Source organism: Lolium rigidum, chromosome 4 (genome assembly GCF_022539505.1).
Source record: "Lolium rigidum isolate FL_2022 chromosome 4, APGP_CSIRO_Lrig_0.1, whole genome shotgun sequence".
NCBI classification, from domain to species: Eukaryota; Viridiplantae; Streptophyta; class Magnoliopsida; order Poales; family Poaceae; genus Lolium; species Lolium rigidum.
The window spans coordinates 333,085-353,561 of NC_061511.1; the positions used below are offsets into that span (position 1 = coordinate 333,085).

General features: G+C 42.0%; 1 protein-coding gene across 1 annotated transcript; it reads left to right on the top strand.

Annotated features, from left to right (window-relative positions):
• Positions 1 to 2,870: 2,870 nt before the first annotated feature.
• Positions 2,871 to 4,172, top strand: LOC124706098 (glucose and ribitol dehydrogenase homolog). The gene is made up of 3 exons (XM_047237760.1): positions 2,871 to 3,055; positions 3,145 to 3,901; positions 4,011 to 4,172. Exons 1-3 carry the CDS (start codon positions 2,939 to 2,941, stop codon positions 4,031 to 4,033), a joined length of 897 nt encoding a protein of 298 aa, XP_047093716.1. The 5' UTR covers positions 2,871 to 2,938; the 3' UTR covers positions 4,034 to 4,172.
• Positions 4,173 to 20,477: the final 16,305 nt, after the last annotated feature.

The following is a 20,477-nucleotide window of genomic DNA, read 5'->3' on the forward strand; positions in this document are numbered from 1 at the left end:
AATGTCCCTTTTTATTTGGATTGACACTCCCTTTTGGAATGGTTAGAATTGATAACTTTTACTCCAAGAGTTTTACAAGGTATCATTAGTACTTTATCTTATAATTGAGAATTTAGTCCCATACATATGAGTTTATGTGAATACCTTTTGTTAGGATTTTATAATTTCTATTATAACCCCTTTTTAATTAAGGTTGTTACTATCTTGATCTTTGAAAGTACCTAAGGTAGGTATTGTTCCTATCAAGGTTTGATTTTGGTTTCTGAGAATAAATGGTTGATAACCACACATGGTTTTAATTATAGGATTTAGCACTAGGTGTTCTTATGTTTGATAAGTGAGGCATAAGATTCAATTTAATGAACCATTAGGGTTCAAATGCTAATTACCTAATGACACATGGTTTGAATCTCAATTATGGCCTGGGTTTATATTATGATCACCATAGTGATGCACACACTAGAATTGAGATATAATTCTAGTTTAATTATAGAGTTGAGGTGACACCATATTGCATTTGTTAGGGTTTAATATCCCCTAACCAATGTAATATGGTTAGTTGCTTAATTGTTTCTGTTTTCCTTATTTACTAAGGACTTGAGAACTGGTTTTATCTTATACCCATAGATTTCTATTATATCCTAAATCTATTGTTAAAGTAACTAAAGTTGTTATAGTTCTTTTTATAGTTAACTTTGGTCATATGGATGGATGGGTTCTCACCATTTAGAGTATAGATTTTTACTCTAAATATTTTCTTGTGGTTCTTAAGTGAAGAATAGATGGAATGTAAATGTGATAGGATTCTACTTATGATCACCAAGTGATTCACAAGTTGGAATTGAGAAATAAGTCTAGGGTTACTTACTAGTGATCTCCCTATGATTTCATGTGGTGAATGATATCTACTTATACTATTAGGTTTTAACTTATCCTCACATACCTCAAGAGTATGATCATGGATTAGGCATGATCAACTTGTTCCTAATATCTTTACCTCAAGTTCTTAGGGTTTATGATCATTACCCAATTTATAATGATCAAGGTTTGTCTTTCTAAGGTATCACTTATTAAATGGGTTTCTCACTTCTATGATCAAGCATTGTCTTGATCAACTAAAGTATAGTACTTCTGATTTACCTTCTTGAATGGGACTACTATGGTTGCCTCATTAGTTTATACCCAGGAAAATGCCTGAGATATTATGTTAGGGTTCTACTTAATCAATGATGATATAATCATTTGGTATATGGATAGTTCTCTCCCTCACATTTAAGTGTTGCCTCAACTACTTGAGTGTAACACCATAGCTTGGCTCTCTTGTATAGGAATAGTTATTCTAGGGTTTATGGTGCACTCATAATATCTCCTTAGGTATGAGAAGGTTATTTCTCCACCTAGATAACTTAATTGGATTAGTTACTACTTTACTTCATCAATTCATGGATATTATCTTATCCAATTGGATATTTGGTTATCTCACCCCTCCAAGATGAAATGATATACAATCTAATACTTTAGTTCAATGGTTGTCACTTATTCCTAAATAGGTAAAGCTAAGATTGGTATGAGTGGTCTCTCTCTCATTTGGGAATGACTTGAAAAATACTCTAGGGTTCCTCTTAAAAGTGATGTTGTGATCATATGGATATTTATCTCTAAGGTTTGTCATTGCTTCTCTAATAATTATAATAGAACTCTCACCTCTCTAGGTTTGATGCATAATAATTTGGAATAGAGAAGAATTATATTCCTTAGTTGGATCTCCTTGTCTTGTTTCCAAGATTAAAGTAGAATAGATATCATAGGTTTTATGATAGGAGCATAAATTAGTTTAAGACATGTAGAAGATGAGTGAAGAATAGTTTCTCTAATTATTGTTACTTGATTTCCAATTAAATGGATGTTCATAAGTTATGGCAAGGAATACCATGTTATGATCTTTAATAAGATCAAGTAATTGATCCTTGATTAATAAGTTATTGTGTTGGTTGTAATACCATCTGATCTAACCCTTGAGATCAAATCATCTCTACCCAAAACAAGGTTTTAGCAAAGTCACATTGAGGTTTATAGCGCTTGACTTGATGAGCTACTTCAATTCCACCAAGGTCAAGTGAAACTTCGATTCATCGTGGACTGTTTTACTTTAAAGCGCGAAAATTCCCCAGATTTTCTATGCATGAATGCAATGCACACATCTGTTTCCTCTATATTTGTAACCCCAATACCTGGGATATTACAGCGGGCCTGGGCGGCCTTAAGCGTGCGCCACTGCCGCGCCCTGGCCCGTGGCGTTGCACTGCCGCGCACCGGGTCCCGCCAGGCCACGCTGGCACTCCTGCCGCGCCGAGCTCTAGGGCGTGGCACAGAGGATTGCAAAGCCGTGGTGACAGGCGCGGCACGCGAGGGTTAGTTTTGCGAAATAGTTTCGCCGACGGTCCATTTTTGCCAATCCTTTCGTCCAAGGGTTATTTTTGTCGAATTTACCCACCAAGTACCCTTTTGTGTCTGTATAAGTTGAACGGTGGCAATAAATTAGACTCTAATCGCATTTAAAAGATTTCTACGGAGGCTTTACGCCGAGAAGAAACACGTAGCAGCTTGGTCCAACAAATCTAAGCGGCGTGCGGTGCAGCTGCCAGTTCACCGGGTCACTCGAGACACGGCCAGTTCGGCCGCGTGGCGGCCACAGCTGCGAGACCCCCGCCACGTCCGCCGCCACGCGCCGTGCGTGTCCACCTCCGGCGCTCCTTTATATCCGCCTCTGGCCACCTCTGGCCTCCTCCACCGTGCCATGCGCGCACTCCGTCTCTTCCAGCAGTTTCGTCCACCACCACGTCAAGCCTACGCGCGCGCTCTCCCGGCCTGCAGGGCGCTAGCTTCCTTCGCCGCATCCTCGCCAAGAGCGAAACAGAGTCCCAGGTGTAGCAGAGCAATGGCGTCGCAGCAGTTCCCGCCGCAGAAGCAGGACTCGCAGCCCGGCAAGGAGCACCTCATGGAACCCCGTCCAGAGGCCATCATCAAGAACTACAAAGCCGCCAACAAGCTCCAGGTAAAACTATTAAATGTTCGACAGTACATGCAGCCGGGCGCCGGCGACATCTGTTTTTGTGCTTCGGCTGACTTGTGTGCGCGTGGCAGGGCAAGGTGGCGCTGGTGACCGGCGGCGACTCGGGCATCGGGCGCGCGGTGTGTCTGTGCTTCGCAATGGAGGGCGCCACGGTGGCCTTCACGTACCTCAAGGGGCACGAGGACAAGGACGCGGAGGAGACCCTGCACGCGCTCCGCGACATCAAGTCCCGAGTCGGCAGCGGCGCGGGCGACCCCATGGCGCTCCCCGCCGACCTGGGCTACGAGGAGAACTGCCGCAAGGTCGTCGAAGAGGTCGCCAACGCGCACGGCGGCCGCATCGACATCCTGGTGAACAACGCGGCGGAGCAGTACGTGCGGCCGTGCATCACGGACATCACGGAGCAGGACCTGGACCGGGTGTTCCGCACCAACATCTACTCCTTCTTCTTCATGGCCAAGTACGCGGTGAAGCGCATGAAGGAGCGCGGCGGCGGCGGGAGCATCATCAACACCACCTCCGTCAACGCGTACAAGGGCAACACCACGCTGCTGGACTACACGGCCACCAAGGGCGCCATCGTGGCCTTCACGCGCGCGTTGTCGATGCAGCTGGCGGAGCAGGGGATCCGGGTCAACGGCGTCGCGCCGGGGCCCATCTGGACGCCGCTGATCCCGGCGTCGTTCCCGGAGGAGAAGGTGAAGCAGTTCGGGTCGGAGGTGCCCATGAAGCGCGCGGGCCAGCCCAGCGAGGTCGCGCCATGCTTCGTCTTCCTCGCCAGCGAGCAGGACTCCTCCTACATGTCCGGCCAGGTCCTCCACCCCAACGGTAATTTACCAACAAGTGTCCTTCGTTAGCTGTATTATCTTCGCTTTCAAGTTAATAATTGGAGGTATGGATGCTAATTGATCGCGCGTGCTGTGTGCTTGGATTGCAGGTGGCGTCGTCGTCAATGGCTGAAGGTCGGAGAAGATCACCAGGAGAAGGGCCAAGTGATAGTGGCGTTTTAAGATGGGTAGCAAGTGTGCTGTGTGACTGTCTAGGCTGTGTAGCGAAGTGTCGGTAGTACGTGTCAGTTGTCCGTGTTGTGTACTGTTTAAGTTGGGGCTCCTGAACCTTGATGGGAGCGTGAATAAATAATGTGCATGGAATGGAACTAGTATGATCCTGACTCCCTCTTCCACCCGAGCACGATCATCTTTTTCCTTTTCTTTCGATGATGACAGAGGGGATCTCCCGAAACGTTGTTGCCCGGAGAAAATTTAGAACTTAATGGTATCTATGGCAAACTATGTTAGAAGCATAAATACAAAACATGAAAAAAAATAAGAGAGCTGAAAAATAATTCACCTTTCGCTTGGGTGATAATGGGTGAGAAGTGTTTCGGCTCCGAGCTCTAGTGCTCTCGTTATTTAAAAGAAATGAAAGATTTTTTATATGTTATCAAAAAATTTAAAAATAATTCTGGAGATTGTAAAATTTACAACCAATTTTTTTAATGCTAGACAATAGTAATAAAATTTGATATGTCTTGAAGAATTGAAAATATACAACTTAGATCTACACTTTGTTATTTTTGTGTTGCTCGGAATTATTTTTAGAATTTTTAAAACTTAAAAATATAATTTTTTTATTTTTAGGAAACGAGATCACTGGTGCCCGTAGAATCTCTATTGGATGATGGGCTATTTTAATGAGATTTTGTACTCTTACGAAAATGAGGGTGGCAATCCTCACCCTCAAAATTGTATGCAAGATTTTCGAGATGCACTAGTTAATTATGTTAATTGTGGCTTCTTAAGAGTCATTTACATGGAAACGAGAAAAAAAATCCGCGAGCGACAAAATCAGTAAGCAAATGGTGCATGGGTCATGACGCATCTAGGAGCGATCGCGCAACACCTCGGATACATCCATCTGATCACGTGGGGAAATGATGGTGCTCCGGTGATGGTGACATATAATCTTGGTGGCGGTTGTTGTGGAAGCGGTTAAGAAACACCATAAGGAAGGTGTGATGAGCACATCAGCAAATTTTCCCTCAGTACGAAATCAAGGTTTAATCGATAAAGACGTGACTTCTAAAGGTGTTGCTAGCTGACTAGCGGCAGGGCGCACTACTGCCGTCAGCAACAACGTGGAACCTGCACACAACGCAACCAAAGTACTTGCCCCAACTTACAGTGAGGTTGTCAATCTCATCGGTTTGCTGAACACAAAGGATTAGACGTATCGAGTGGAAGAAGATATTTGCAGTAATTAAAGAGAACATAATTTTGCAGTAAGTAAAAGAGCAGGATTGCAGTGGTTAAATTTATCAAGGAAAGGACCGGGGTCCATGATAACCCACAAGTATAGGGGATCGCAACAGTCTTCGAGGGAAGTAAAACCCAAATTTATTGATTCGACACAAGGGGAGGTAAAGAATACTTATAAGCCTTAACAACCGAGTTGTCAATTCAGCCGCACCTGGAAAAACAATAGTAACAGGGGTGATGTGAAAGCAGCGAGTAATATGAGAGCGAGTAGTAACGAGTAACACAACAGCAGTAGTAGTAATATGAGAGCAATGGCACCAGAAAATAGTTGATACTACTTCCAATGACATGTAGAACGAGTATATGATGATGAAAGATGGACCGGGGTTCCCAGCTATCTACACTAGTGGTAACTCTCCAATAACAAGTGACAAGTGTTGGGTGAACAAATTACAGTTGGGCAATTGATAGGATTGAAATAGCATTAAGACAGAACATCAAGATTATTAATCATGTAGGCATGTTTCCCATATATAGTCATACATGCTCGCAATGAGAAACTTGTACAACATCTTTTGTCCTACCAGCCGGTGGCAGCCGGGCCTCTAGGAAATCTACTGGAAATTAAGGTCCTCCTTTTAATAGAGCACCGGAGCAAAGCATTAACACTCCGTGAAAACATGTGATCCTCATATCTAAGCCATCCCCTCCAGTTATCCCAGTTGCTGTCACTCTGGGGCCTCGGGTTCCGGACATAGACATGTGCAAACAACTTGTAGATACAATCTAAGCAATAAGTAGAGCTTAAATCTAAGATCATGCCACTCGGGCCCTAGTGACAAGCATTAAACACAACAAGATTGCAGCAACAATAACTTCACAAACTTTATAGATAGACTAATCATAATGTAACAATCCATCGGATCCCAACAAACACAACACCGATTACATCAGATGAATCTCAATCATGTAAGGCAGCTCATGAGATCATTGTATTGAAGTACATGGGGGAGAGAGTACCAACTAGCTACAGCTAGAACCCGTAGTCCATGGGGGAACTACTCACGGAGCATGATGGAGGCGGTGGCGTCGATGGAGGTGGCTTCCGGGGGCACTTCCCCGTCCCGGCAGGGTGCCGGAACAGAGACTTCTGTCCACCGAATTGGAGTTTCGCGATGGTGGCGGCGCCCCTGGAGTCTTTCTGGAGTTTCGTCAATCGGTATCGAAGATTTTGGTCACCAGGGCTTAAATAGGCGAAGAGTCGGAGTCGGAGGGGCCACGGGGCCTCCTCACACTAGGGTGGCGCGTCCCCCTCCTGGGCCGCGCCGCCACCACGTGTGGGGCCCCCAGGGCACCCCTTTGGTCCCCCTCTGACTTTCTGGAAGGTTCCGGGAAAAATAAGGTTCTGGGCATTGATTTCGTCGAATTCCGAGAATATTGCCCGAACAGCCTTTCTGGAACCAAAAACAACAGAAAACAGCAACTGGCACTTCGGCATCTCGTTAATAGGTTAGTTCCGGAAAATGCATAAAAACATTATAAAGTTCAAGCAAAACATGTAAGTATTGTCATAAAACAAGCATGGAACATCAGAAATTATAGGTACGTTGGAGATGTATCAGCATCCCCAAGCTTAGTTCCTGCTCGCCCTCGAGTAGGTAAACGATAAAAAGAGTAATTTCTGTAGTGACATGCTACTTACATAATCTTGATCATCCTATTATAAAGCATATGAGATGAATGCAGTGACTCAAGGCAATGATCTATAGTTGCTAACAAATAGATAACATATAGCAAAACTTTTCATGAATAATCTTTCAAGACAAGCATCAAAAGTCTTGCATAAGAGTTAACTCATAAAGCAATAAATTCAAAGTAAAGGCATTGAAGCAACACAGAGAAAGATTTGAGTTTCAGCAGTTGCTTTCAACTTTCAACATGCATATCTCATGGATAATTATCAACACAAAGTAATATAATGAATGCAAATAAGCAAGTATGTAAGAATCAATGCATAGTTGACACAAGTGTTTGCTTCTAAGATGGAAGGAAGTAGGTAAACTGACTCAACATAAAAGTAAAAGAATGGCCCTTCGCGAGAGGAAGCAGGGATTAAATCATGTGCTAGAGCTTTTTAAGTTTTGAAATCATATAGAGAGTATAAAAGTAAAGTTTTGAGATGTGTTTGTTGTTGTCAACGAATGGTAGTGGGCACTCTAACTACCTCATCAACCAGACTCTCAAGAGCGGCTCCCATGAAGGACGTTATCTCTACCAGCAAGGTAGATCATCCCTCTTCTCTTTTGTTTACACATGTATTTTAGTTCCATTATTTATGGTTGACACTCCTCCCAACCTTTTGCTTACACAAGCCATGGCTAACCGAATCCTCGGGTGCCTTCCAACATTCACATACCATGAAGGAGTGTCTATTTGCAAAATTAAGTTGCTTACTGATGAATCAGAGCAAAACATGTGAAGAGAATTATTAATGAAGGTTGATTAATTGGGGGCTGGGAACCCCGCGCCAGCTCTTTTTTTAAAATTATTGGATAAGCGGATGAAGCCACTAGTCCATTGTGAAAGTCTGTCAAAAGTAAATGACAAGATCGAAAGATAAAACACCACATACTTCCTCATGAGCTATAAAACATTGACACAAATAAGGAGTAATAAAGTTTTGAATTGTTTAAAGGTAGCACATGAAGTATTTACTTGGAATTGCAGAAGAATACCACATAGTAGGTAGGTATGGTGGACACACATGGCATAGATTTTGGCTCAACGTTTTGGATGCACGAGAAGCATTTCCTCTCAGTACAAGGCTTTGGCTAGCAAGGTTGTTTGAAGCAAACACAAGTATGAACCGGTACATCAAAACTTACATAAGAACATATTGCAAGCATTATAAAAATCTACACTGTCTTCCTTGTTGCTCAAACACTTTTACCAGAAAATATCTAGACCTTAGAGAGACCAATCATGCAAACCAATTTCAACAAGCTCTACGGTAGTTCTCCACTAATAGGTTTAAACTACATGATGCAAGAGCTTAATCATGATCTACTTGAGAGCTCAAAACAATTGCCAATTATCAAATTATCCAAGACAATACGAGGCATTTTCTGTTTCCAACCAAATAACGACAAGTGCAATAGCTTCCAACTTTTGTCATTGAACATTAAAAGTAAAGCGAAGAACACAAGTGTTCATATGAAAAAGCGGAGCGTGTATCTCTCCCAAACAAGGATTGCTAGGATCTGAATTTATTCAAACATAAACAAAAATAAAAACACACAGACGCTCCAAGTAAAGCACATAAGATGTGACCGAATAAAAATATAGTTTCAATAGAAGAAACCTGATAAGTTGATGAAGAAGGGGATGCCTTGGGCATCCCCAAGCTTAGACGCTTGAGTCTTCTTGAAATATGCAGGGATGAACCACGGGGGCATCCCCAAGCTTAGACTTTTCACTCTTCTTGATCATATATCATCCTCCTCTCTTGACCCTTGAAAACTTCCTTCACACCAAACTTCTCATAAACTTCATTAGAGGGGTTAGTACTCAAAAAAACTTTAATCCACTTTAGCCATGTTGTGACACATTGCAAGTACTCAATAAAACATTAGCTACAGCTCTCCACGTCTAGAAAGCCTCACTTAAAGTCCACAAGAGACAATGCAAAAACGAGAGCAGAATCTGTCAAAACAGAACAGCCGAGTAAACACGAATTTTTAAGAGGTACTTCCGTTGCTCAAATCAGAAAACTCAAAACTAATGAAAGTTGCGTACATATCTGAGGATCACTCACGTAAATTGGTAGATTTTTCTGAGTTACCTACAGAGAGCCATACCCAGATTCGTGACAGCAAGAAATTTGTTTCTGCGCAGTAATCCAAATCTAGTACCAATCTTCTATTAGAGACTTCAGTTGGCACAACATTGCAATAAAATAAAGATAAGGAGAGGTTGCTACAGTAGTAACAACTTCCAAGACACAACAAAACAATAGCGAAATAAAGACATGGGTTATCTCCCAAGAAGTGCTTTCTTTATAGCCATTAAGATGGGCTCAGCAATTTTAATGATGCACTCACAAGAAATAAGAGTTGAAGCAAAAGAGAGCATCAAGAAGCAAATTCAAAACACATTTAAGTCTAACCCACTTCCTATGCATAGGAATCTTGTACACAAATAAATTCTTGAAGAACCAAGTGACAAGCATAAGAAGATAAAACACGAGCAACTTCAAAATTTTCTTCATACAGAGAGGTGTTTTAGTACCATGCAAATTTCTACAACCATATTTTCCTCTCTCATAATAATTTTCAGTAGCTTCATGAACAAACTCAACAATATAACTATCACATGCAGCATACTTTTCATGATCCATAAACACATAATTTTTATCAAGCTCAAAAAGAATGGGATTAAAACTTTCAAATCCACTTTTATCAATAATATAACAAGATGATTGATCAATCTCAAGAGATATGGGACTCATAGACAAGACTTCTCCAATCCCATTTTTATTAGTAGTACAATTAATATTATCAAGTAACATAGGACCATCATCTAGAGATTTATCATAAACATTTGCTAAGCAAAACTCTTTAGTACCATGCATTTCGACATCAGGCACAAACAAAAAATTATCATAAAATTTATCAAAGTAGCATGGATTATCATAAATAACAGTAGCATAATTATTCTCACAAGTTTTACTCATAGGTACTATTTCAAGAGAATCCACGGGAACATAACATTCATCCGCCTTTGGTAAGCATGGAGGACAATCAAATAGTGTAAGAGATAAAGAGTTACTCTCATTAGAAGGTTGGTATGGGTAGCTAATCCATTCTTCCTCCTTTTGTTCATCACTCTCCTCTTCTTTTTCATCCAATGAGCTTTCAAGTTCATCAATTTCCTCCTCTTTTTCATCCAATGAGCTTTCAAGTTCATCAATTTCTTCTTCCACAGGTTCCTGCAAATTGTGAGTGCATTCTTGTGCATTAATGAGTCTCTCTTTATAATCAATGATATAAGGATTATTGCTGTAACTTTCTATGCAAAAATTAAGGATAGAAGAGACATAATCTTTAAGGTCCTTACAAACAACACAAGTTTCATAATTTTTAACCATGAAGGATTCTATCTCAGAGGCTCCCATAAATATGACAAATTGTTCTACTTCTTCGAACCCAAGATGAATATAGCTATTCCAATTATAGTTATTAATTAAAACTTCCTCACTAAAGCCACATTGAAATTTAAGATGTTTAGTATCCTGTTTAGAGCAACAGTTTATATCATGGCGTTTAAGCAAGATTTTAGCAATTGTATTCAGTTTTTCTATCACAGAACTCATAACTTTTCCCGTTCTTGATTCTCTATAATTATTATATAATTCAATAAGCTCCAAATAGGTTGTAGGTTCTCCCATAGCAACAGTTTTTAATTTTTAGGTTTTTCAAATTTTTATGGATTTTTGGGTATATGAGAAAAGTAAAACAAAACAAAAACAAAAGTAAACTAAGCAAAATAATACTAGACAGAAATAAACTAAGCACAAATAAACTAGATAAAAGTAAACTAAGCAAAGCAAAATAAAGTAAAACAGAGAGAGATGTAGAGTGTACTCCCCAGGTGAACTTATGAGTAGAGCTATGCCTCCCCGGCAACGGCGCCAGAAAATAGTCTTGATAACCCACAAGTATAGGGGATCGCAACAGTCTTCGAGGGAAGTAAAACCCAAATTTATTGATTCGACACAAGGGGAGGTAAAGAATACTTATAAGCCTTAACAACTGAGTTGTCAATTCAGCTGCACTTGGAAAACCACTAGTAACAGGGGTGATGTGAAAGCAACAGTAATATGAGAGCAGTAGTAACGATAACACAGCAGCGGTAGTAGTAATATGAGAGCAATGGCACCGAGAAAATAGTTGATACTACTTCCAATGACATGTAGAACGAGTATATGATGATGAAAGATGGACCGGGGTTCCCGGCTATCTACACTAGTGGTAACTCTCCAATAACAAGTGACAAGTGTTGGGTGAACAAATTACGGTTGGGCAATTGATAGGATTGAAATAGCATTAAGACAGAACATCAAGATTATTAATCATGTAGGCATGTTTCCCATATATAGTCATACGTGCTCGCAATGAGAAACTTGTACAACATCTTTTGTCCTACCAGCCGGTGGCGGCAGGGCCTCTAGGGAATCTACTGGAAATTAAGGTCACTCCTTTTAATAGAGCACCGGAGCAAAGCATTAACACTCCGTGAAAACATGTGATCCTCATATCTAAGCCTTCCCCTCCAGTTATCCCAGATTGCTTTGTCACTGCGGGGCCTCGGGTTCCGGACATAGACATGTGCAAACAACTTGTAGATACAATCTAAGCAATAAGTAGAGCTTAAATCTAAGATCATGCCACTCGGGCCCTAGTGACAAGCATTAAACACAACAAGATTGCAGCAACAATAACTTCACAAACTTTATAGATAGACTAATCATAATGTAACAATCCATCGGATCCCAACAAACACAACACCGATTACATCCAATGAATCTCAATCATGTAAGGCAGCTCATGAGATCATTGTATTGAAGTACATGGGGGAGAGAGTACCAACTAGCTACAGCTAGAACCCGTAGTCCATGGGGGAACTACTCACGGAGCATGATGGAGGCGGTGGCGTCGATGGAGGTGGCTTCGGGGGCACTTCCCCGTCCGGCAGGGTGCCGGAACAGAGACTTCTGTCCCCCGAATTGGAGTTTCGCGATGGTGGCGGCGCCCCTGGAGTCTTTCTGGAGTTTCGTCAATCGGTATCGAAGATTTAGGTCACCAGGGCTTAAATAGGCGAAGAGTCGGAGTCGGAGGGGCCACGGGGCCTCCTCACACTAGGGTGGCGCGCCCCCCTCCTGGGCCGCGCCGCCACCATGTGTGGGGCCCCCAGGGCACCCCTCTGGTCCCCCTCTGACTTTCTAGAAGGTTCCGGGAAAAATAAGGTTCTGGGCGTTGATTTCGTCGAATTCCGAGAATATTGCCCGAACAGCCTTTACGGAACCAAAAACAACGAAAACGACAAGCGGCACTTCGGCATCTCGTTAATAGGTTAGTTCCGGAAAATGCATAAAAACATTATAAAGTGCAAGCAAAATATGTAAGTATTGTCATAAAACAAGCATGGAACATCAGAAATTATAGGTACGTTGGAGACGTATCAGTCCACAGTTCACTAGAGGTGTCTCTCCATAAAGATAAATAGCATGTTGGGTGAACAAATTACAACTATAATTGACAGAATATCGACCATACATGACAAGATGATTACTATGAGATTTGTTTGGGCATTACAACATAATACATAGACCGTAATCCAACTGCTTCTATGACTAATAATCCACCTTCCGGTTATCGTCCGAACCCTTTTCAGTATTAAGTTGCAAGCAACAGATTATCGCATTAAGCAATGTGTGTAAAGTAAACAATAGAATTACCTTTGGATAAAACATTGTTGTTTTCTCCATAGTAGCAACAACACAACTACAATCTTAGAAGTTATTGTCACTCTTCCAGAAAACTAGAGGCATGAGCCTACTATCAAGCATAAATACCCCCTCTTGGAGTCAGAAGCATCTACTTGGCCAGAGTATCTACTAGCAGAGCATGCAAGATCACAAATAACATATGACATGAATATATAATCGATCTCAACATAGTATACAATATTCAGCGGATCCCAGCAAACACAACATGTAGGATTATATAAAGATGATCTTGATCATGTAGGGCAGCTCACAAGATCTAAACATGAGGCACCAATTGGAGAAGACAACCATCTAGGTACTGCTATGGACCCATAGTCCAGGGATAAACTACTCACGCATCACTTCGGAGGCGAGAATGGTGATGTAGATGCCTCCGGCGATGATTTCCTCCTCTGGCAGGGTGCCGGGTAGAGCTTTAGAATGCCCCGATATGGATTCTGCGATGGCGGCCGTGACGGAACTTTTCGTTGATGGAGGCTCGGGTATTCAGGGTTTTCCCGAGATCGTGAATAAATATGCGGAGGGGCGATGTCGGTGGCCACCTGGGTGGGCTAGACCATGCCTTGGCGCGGGCCCAGGCCTGGCCGTGCCAAGGGGTGGTTTGGCCCCCTGTGGCTCCTCTTCGTCTCCCCTTCGGACTACATCTCCGTTAAGGTAAAATATTGACTTCGGCTTTTGTTTCGTCCAATTCCGAGAATATTTGTTGTACAACTTTTCAGAAATACAAAACAACGGAAAAGAGAGAACTGGCACTATGGCATCTTATTAATAGGTTAGTGCCGGAAATCATATAAAAGTGCGTCGAAGTATGAGCAAAACATATATGAATTGGTGTAAAACAAGCATGAAGCATCAAAAATTATAGATACTTTTGAGACGTATCAGGAAACGTCGGTGGCCTTCCATGAGGAGACGTTGTTGCTCGAAGGCAATGTTTCTCAGAGACATACCTGAACAACTATCCGGCTGAGTGTTCGAAAAGAAATTTAAATGTAAATTTTAAAATATGTAATCCAAGTGATGGAAGGAGTGGGGGTGTTATTCTATTCAATAAAAAAGAAGTACATTGATGTGCGAGTGGTAGAGTGCCCGAGCCCGGAGAAAATTTAGAGGCTAACGGTATCCATATCCATGATGAATCATGTTGGGAGCACAAAACATCAGAAATTATGAGAGCTGAAAAATAATTCACCTTTCCCTTGGGTGATAATGAGTCACTTCAATGAGATTATGTACTCTCGTGAAAAGGACGGTGGCAATCCCCACCCCAAAATTGTGTGCAAGCTTTTCGAGATGCACTGGTTAATTGTGAGTTAGAGAATTTCGGCTTCTCAAGAGAGCCATTCACATGGAAAAGATGAAGAATTCGTGAGCGACTAGATCATGCGATGGAAAATGGAGCATGGGTAACGATGCATCCAAGAGCGATCATGCATCACCTTGGATACATCCAGACTGGTCACAACCCGCTTTTGTTAGATAGTGCCTATCAAGCAAAGCGGTTTTTCTAGCGTCGCCGTGGCCTACCGGTCATGTTAGGACCGTCCGTTGCTTGTTCACGATTCGCGCTGATGGAGGGATAATATTGTTTCTTATATTCCGTATATTAGCACTGCCGGTATGTGACCGTGTGAATACGTACGAAGATCTGTAACTAGCCGGCTCCCATACTGTACATGGTTGACTCCGAGTTAAAGAGACCTGTACCCAACCGGTGCCCGCCAACCCCTAAATTTCCCGTTTCATTAATTGTCTTAGATCTGGCGGCCGGGAGCAGGGAGCTACCCTTTCGCCCACTCCCCGGAACGGCGTAGCTACGGCGGTGGCGGGCATCCTTCTTCTCCGGCGACGTCGACTTCATTGAAATGCCTAATCCCAGGTATAACTTTACGCATATTCATCTATAGTTTAATATCTGGCGGCGAAGGGCAGCCTTTCCTTTGGTTCTTCTCCTGCTGATTGTTGGAAGCTACGAACGTGAATATGGGCAGTGGGGATCAAGTTGGGTGCTCATCCGCGGCGTTTTTAGGGAGCCTGTCAGAAACCTTCGATTCAATATCCGAATAAGATTTGAGAGTTTTTGTCAGCGAAAGAACTCAGTTGACAAAATGCAGATTGCACAAACTGACTTGCATTTACAGTTTCAGATCCAAGGACCATCCTAAGAGCAGATCCTAGGCTGCTCTTTGCAAGAAAACCGGACAAAAAGGTGTTCTCCACCATTGTTTATCACGCTCAAAGTCATTGTAACTGTTCCACGGACCTGATGTGTTAATAATAATAATTAAGATAAAACCTTAAATGAAGTCTACAACATGTCATCATAACTCTTGACAAGGTCCATATAATTGACTTGGCTCCACTACTTGAGAGACAAAATTCTCGCTTGTTGCTTCTTGAGAATAGAAATCACTATCGAAGTGAATGGGTGTCGGTAGTTCCAGTCTTGTAACTGCAATTAGGTACAAAATTTAGTTCACATAATGTACTTCTTCCATTGAAAAATAAATAAAGCAGCAACCACTTCTGGGAAATAGTTAACAGAACAGTGCAAATGTAATCAGCTACATTGTCCATAAAAACTAATTCACACAATTTGTACCAAGCCAACTTGAAATATAAACTAGAAATGCCTGTATTTAATAAACAAACAAAGAAATTAGTTGTGTTTGATAAAGAATAAAATGCAATGTTGATACAGCAACAATCCTTGCAGCTCAAAAACCAAGGACTGTCTATGCAAGGGACTGCAGTTTTAAATTAAGAAAAAGCATGAACAATTTATTAAGGCTATACTAAGTCCCTAACCAAAATAATCATGAGTGCTCTGCCCAAATGTGCGCCAAAACAAAATGAGTAGTGAACTATCGATGGCATTTTCTGCACACCTCATTGCTAATATTGGAGTTCATTGAAAATCAAGATCACTAAATATAGAAAACAGTAACATGATATATGAAGGCAGGATATCTACCTGTATGAGTAACTCAATAACCCAGTCCTAGGCCGGCTCGTGAGATTACCAATAGACATTTTCTTATGGCCTAAAGGATTAGGTAATGACCTTCTGATCAGAAGATGTGTGTGAAGGAATAATCCGAAGAAGTTGCCATAAAGTATGAAGATCGAGACCAAAATGATCGATAAATCTTGTATAGTTGTATTTGAATCAAATGCTACAGTTATCTTTTTTGCAAATCAACATCAAGACCATCTTTAACATCAATGCTGATGGGCATGTCATTGTCGTCATCTGCTCCTGTTTGTAGTTTAAGAAAAATAAAACACACTAAGACTCCATCACAGAAAGGGATATGCAAGCTAAGGAGATGTCTGGTAGGAATGAATCTTATGCAGGCACAAGAATATTGCTAGTTTAGAGCTGTGTCAAAAATTTGTGGACATGTGGTATCTTCAAATTCTTTGAAAAATGTCAGGTCTAGGTGAAACCAACAGAATAAGAAGGTTTCGACCACGTACCAAACCTCTACATTGGAAAAAAAAAATTCTCTGACCTTGTTGCATTCTGTTCGAGATGTGCTCCTGTTCTTCTTGTAATGGAAAATTGTAAACCTAAAAATGGCGGCCTGGACATAAACACAATGGTTGAATACAATACAAAGGTCCTGACTGGTACAGAATATATATCATTTTTCGCAAATGCACTATGCCTGTTCAAACATTAAATAAGCAAGGAATTGCCGGAATGAAGCTCAGATCTAAATCGGAAACGATGAACCAGACAGCCAACCCGACGCCGCCATCAAGCCAGCTTTCCGTCGTATCACTAGACGACACAGAGCTCGCCCAAGACTACGTCACCACCCGACGCCGCCGTCATCCTCCGGTACCCCGTCGTACCTCTCACCGCCGGTGCGCGCCGCCGCGGGACTCGTACTGTTCCAGCCCCTCGAAGCAAGCGGGAGGAGAAAAGGGAAAAGGAGGATGCCCGGTCGACGCCGTCGCCGCGGAGTAAATTCGTTGGCCGGCGTGGAGGAGACCTGTACCTGGCCGGCTGGAGAAGAAAGGTTGGAGACCAGTTAATTCCAGGCCAACGGTGACCTGTACCGCTGCAGCATCTCATCTTCTTCTTGGCCGGAAGTAAATTCGTTGTTTGGGCCCACTAACAAATACACCGTGAATACAAAAGGTACGTATTACATTGCTGCCTCAATACGGTGACGGTAGTATCGGGAGAGCACAGATCGCGGCGGTTATGGATGGTGGATCTGTGACCGGTAGGACACGGTGCCGCTAGATTGTCATTTTCGGCCTATCAAGAGAATCTTGTGCCGACCATGTCAGGTCTGAGGAGATACGAAGCTAAATGATAAAAAAGAGTGAGTCACTGGCAGGAGGTTCAAAAGGCCTAGGTTGCTACATATAGTGTCGCGGACGAGGAAGCGTTGGGTCATTTGGGACATTGCATGCGTCCTTCTATGCAAAAAAGAACCAAGTTCTATGGAAGCTGAAACGACGCTTACGAAAAGCGCAGCGAGAATTAGGAAAAGCAATGAATGGTCCTATTTTCAGATGAAAATTAAGCTAAATCAAAGCAAAGAAAATGGGTAATTTGTTTGAATTGTTGTTGGAACAGAACGAGATTATTGGGCACCACGACTAAGAGTGAATTGGTTGCAATATGGGGATAGGAACACTTCATTTTTCCATAATTTTGAGTTTGCTCGACGTAAAAAGAATATCATTAAAAAACTAAAGAATGAAGATGATGATTGGGTAGACGGTACTGAGCTGCCTCTTATTCTCAATTATTTTACTAACTTATTTAGTACTTCAGAGGTTAGGGTCATTGACCTGACGGTTATAAAAAAAAATCACGCGGAGTGGATGATGCTATGAATGGTATGATCTTGGGTCTTTTTGATGCGGAGGATGAGAAGAAGGTAGTGTTCAACATTGAGGGCCTAAAATCTCTTGGGCTGGATGGTCTCCAAGCGGTATTCTATAAAGAAAAACTATGGGATGTTTGTGGAGAGGATATTACTCGTGAGGTGTTACAAGCTCATCATACCAGAAGGGTGGAACGATACCATTGTGGTTCTCATCCCAAAGGTAGACGATCCAACAAAAAAAAACCTAGTATCATAGGCTCAAAAGAATTTTACTTGAAGTTATTTCTCTGATGCAATGTGCCTGAGAGTCTAACTAGTGATAATGGCTATGACGTATGAATGTGTTCACTCTATAAAGAACAAAAGATGAGGGCCTATGTGGTCATGTGTTGTGAAGTTTGATTTGCATAAAGCTTATGACAGGGTGGTGAATATTTTTCTGGAGAATATAATATGTAAGTTGGGTTCTGCGGAAAGATGGATTGAGCTTATGATGACTTGTGTAAGATATGGAAGGTACCAAGTTCGGTTTAACTCCAAAGATACCGATATGTTTGTTCCTACTAGAGGTTTGCTGCAGGGATCCGCTCTCTCCTTAATTGTTCCTTTTACGTGCGGAAGGTCTATCTAGTCTTTTGTTGAATAAAGAAGTTGGTGGCATCGATGGGGTAAGGGTGTGCAGAAATGCACCGTCGGTCTCACATCTACTCTCTAGCCAATGATTCGATGATTCTCGTAACTTCTTTGTAACAAATTCTTGATACTTAGTGTGCTGATTCTAGAAAATTGGTGGTGCAACGAATTCAAGCATTTTCTTCTCTCACAATACTAACGTGTTTATGAGAGCGGAGATTTGTGAGACTTTACATATTAATACGGAGGCCATCTCGGATAAATATCTTGGGCTAGCAACACTTGTAGGAACAGATAAAAGTGAATGCTTCCTAAACTTTGTAAAAAGGATTATCCAAAAAACTAATGGTGAGAAATAGAAGTTGTTGTCCATTGATAGGAAAGAAATACGTTGAAAGCGGTTGCCCAAGAAATCCCAATCTATGTTATGTTGGTATTTCAAATACCAAAAGGAGTATGGGTACATTTGGTTCTTTGCTAGCGCCAGCCTTGCCAAAATATTGGATCGCTCTTGAACGTCCGGTGCTACTTTGGCGGGGAACCAAATAATTGGCAAGCCCTGCTAGCCCATGCATGCAAGCGCGTTATTTCGCTAATAAGTGGGCGAACCGTCAGCGTCCAAGTCGTTTGCCAAAATATTAGCTGCCAAATTTTGGTAAGACGCGTCATGGAAGCATCCAAAACATACCCTATGTAAAACGTATGATGAATACCACTATCTCTCAGTTTTGCTGGAGAGATGATGAGAATAATAAACCTATGATCTTGCATGGTGGAAGCTTTGCTACCCAAAGAAGTAAGGTGCTATGTGATTTAGAGATTTCTGATCTTTTAATCTCCCAATGCTAGCAAAGGAAGTTTGGAGACTGATTTGGATCCAGGTTCACTATGTGCCCTAGTTATTAGGGCAAAGTATTACCCTAACCCCTAAACCCTAGACAAAAATCTGGTTCAACGGTCACTTGACGGATTATATTAGCCGTACTAATACTTTCAAGAGAGGTTATATTCGGAGGATTGGTACGAGAGAAGCAATTAATATTTGGACGGACCCTGGATTTCGTGAAGTCATGATAGAGGAGTTGTGTCGCCAAGAAGTGGAGGAGTATATACGAAAGTCAGTGAGCTGATTAGCCCGGTGACAGGTAATTGGGATGTGCAATTCCATAGTGAAATGTTTAACGATGCTGATATTGGTTGTAATTTTCATATTCCGCTACATAATCAATGTTTTGGGGACTTTATTTCTTAGGGTATGACTCATCATGGAAGATACACACTCCGATTAGGTTATTATGGAAACACCAGTTCGGAGCCACGACGCAATAATTGGGCTTACCGAGAGCATCTGCTCAAAATCTGTTTTGGAAAAACTATTAGGAAATTGATGTTAACAAGAAATTAAAAAATTCATATGGAGAGCTCTCCATAGAAACACCTCTTTAAAAAGTATCTTGGCTAACCGTCATGTTGGTCAGGGTGGAGAATGTCCGATATGTAATCAAGGAGCCGAGGATGTACGTCATCTTCTGTTTCTATGCTGATTGCTTGAGATTTATGGTGTACCCTCGGTTCGGAAGAAATGATCGAAAGAAGCTATAGTAGTTGAAAGACCAGGATATATTCTAGAGCATATCGTACGGTTGAATGATAATGCTCTCCAAAGGTTTTGAGACGATAAATTTGAAGGAGGTGGTGATGACAACTTGTTGGTACTTATGGTGGATGGGACGCCGAGGCACCCATGAATATGTGCCGCCTTTGAATAAGTTTAAGTTTTCTATACTAGCTCTAGTTGCTAATGCTACTAGGGTTTGTGGATCACCCTTTGATTTCTCTCTGCTATCGCAACCCTCTCGCAATATCGACTTGACTGCTTCTACACGGTCTTGCTTCGGTGGCCGGCAGCCTTCCTAGTGCCTTTGGGAACTTTGTAGATCGGTGCCAGACCTTAGCCGTTGACATTGTTTCTATCCCCAGCACCACTGGAAGATGTCGTGTGTTTTGGTCTGGACCTAGCCCGAGCTTTAGGGGGGTGGGTTGGGGTCTAGGTGAAAGCTTTGTAGGATCTCGGTGTCTACCGACGATGATGG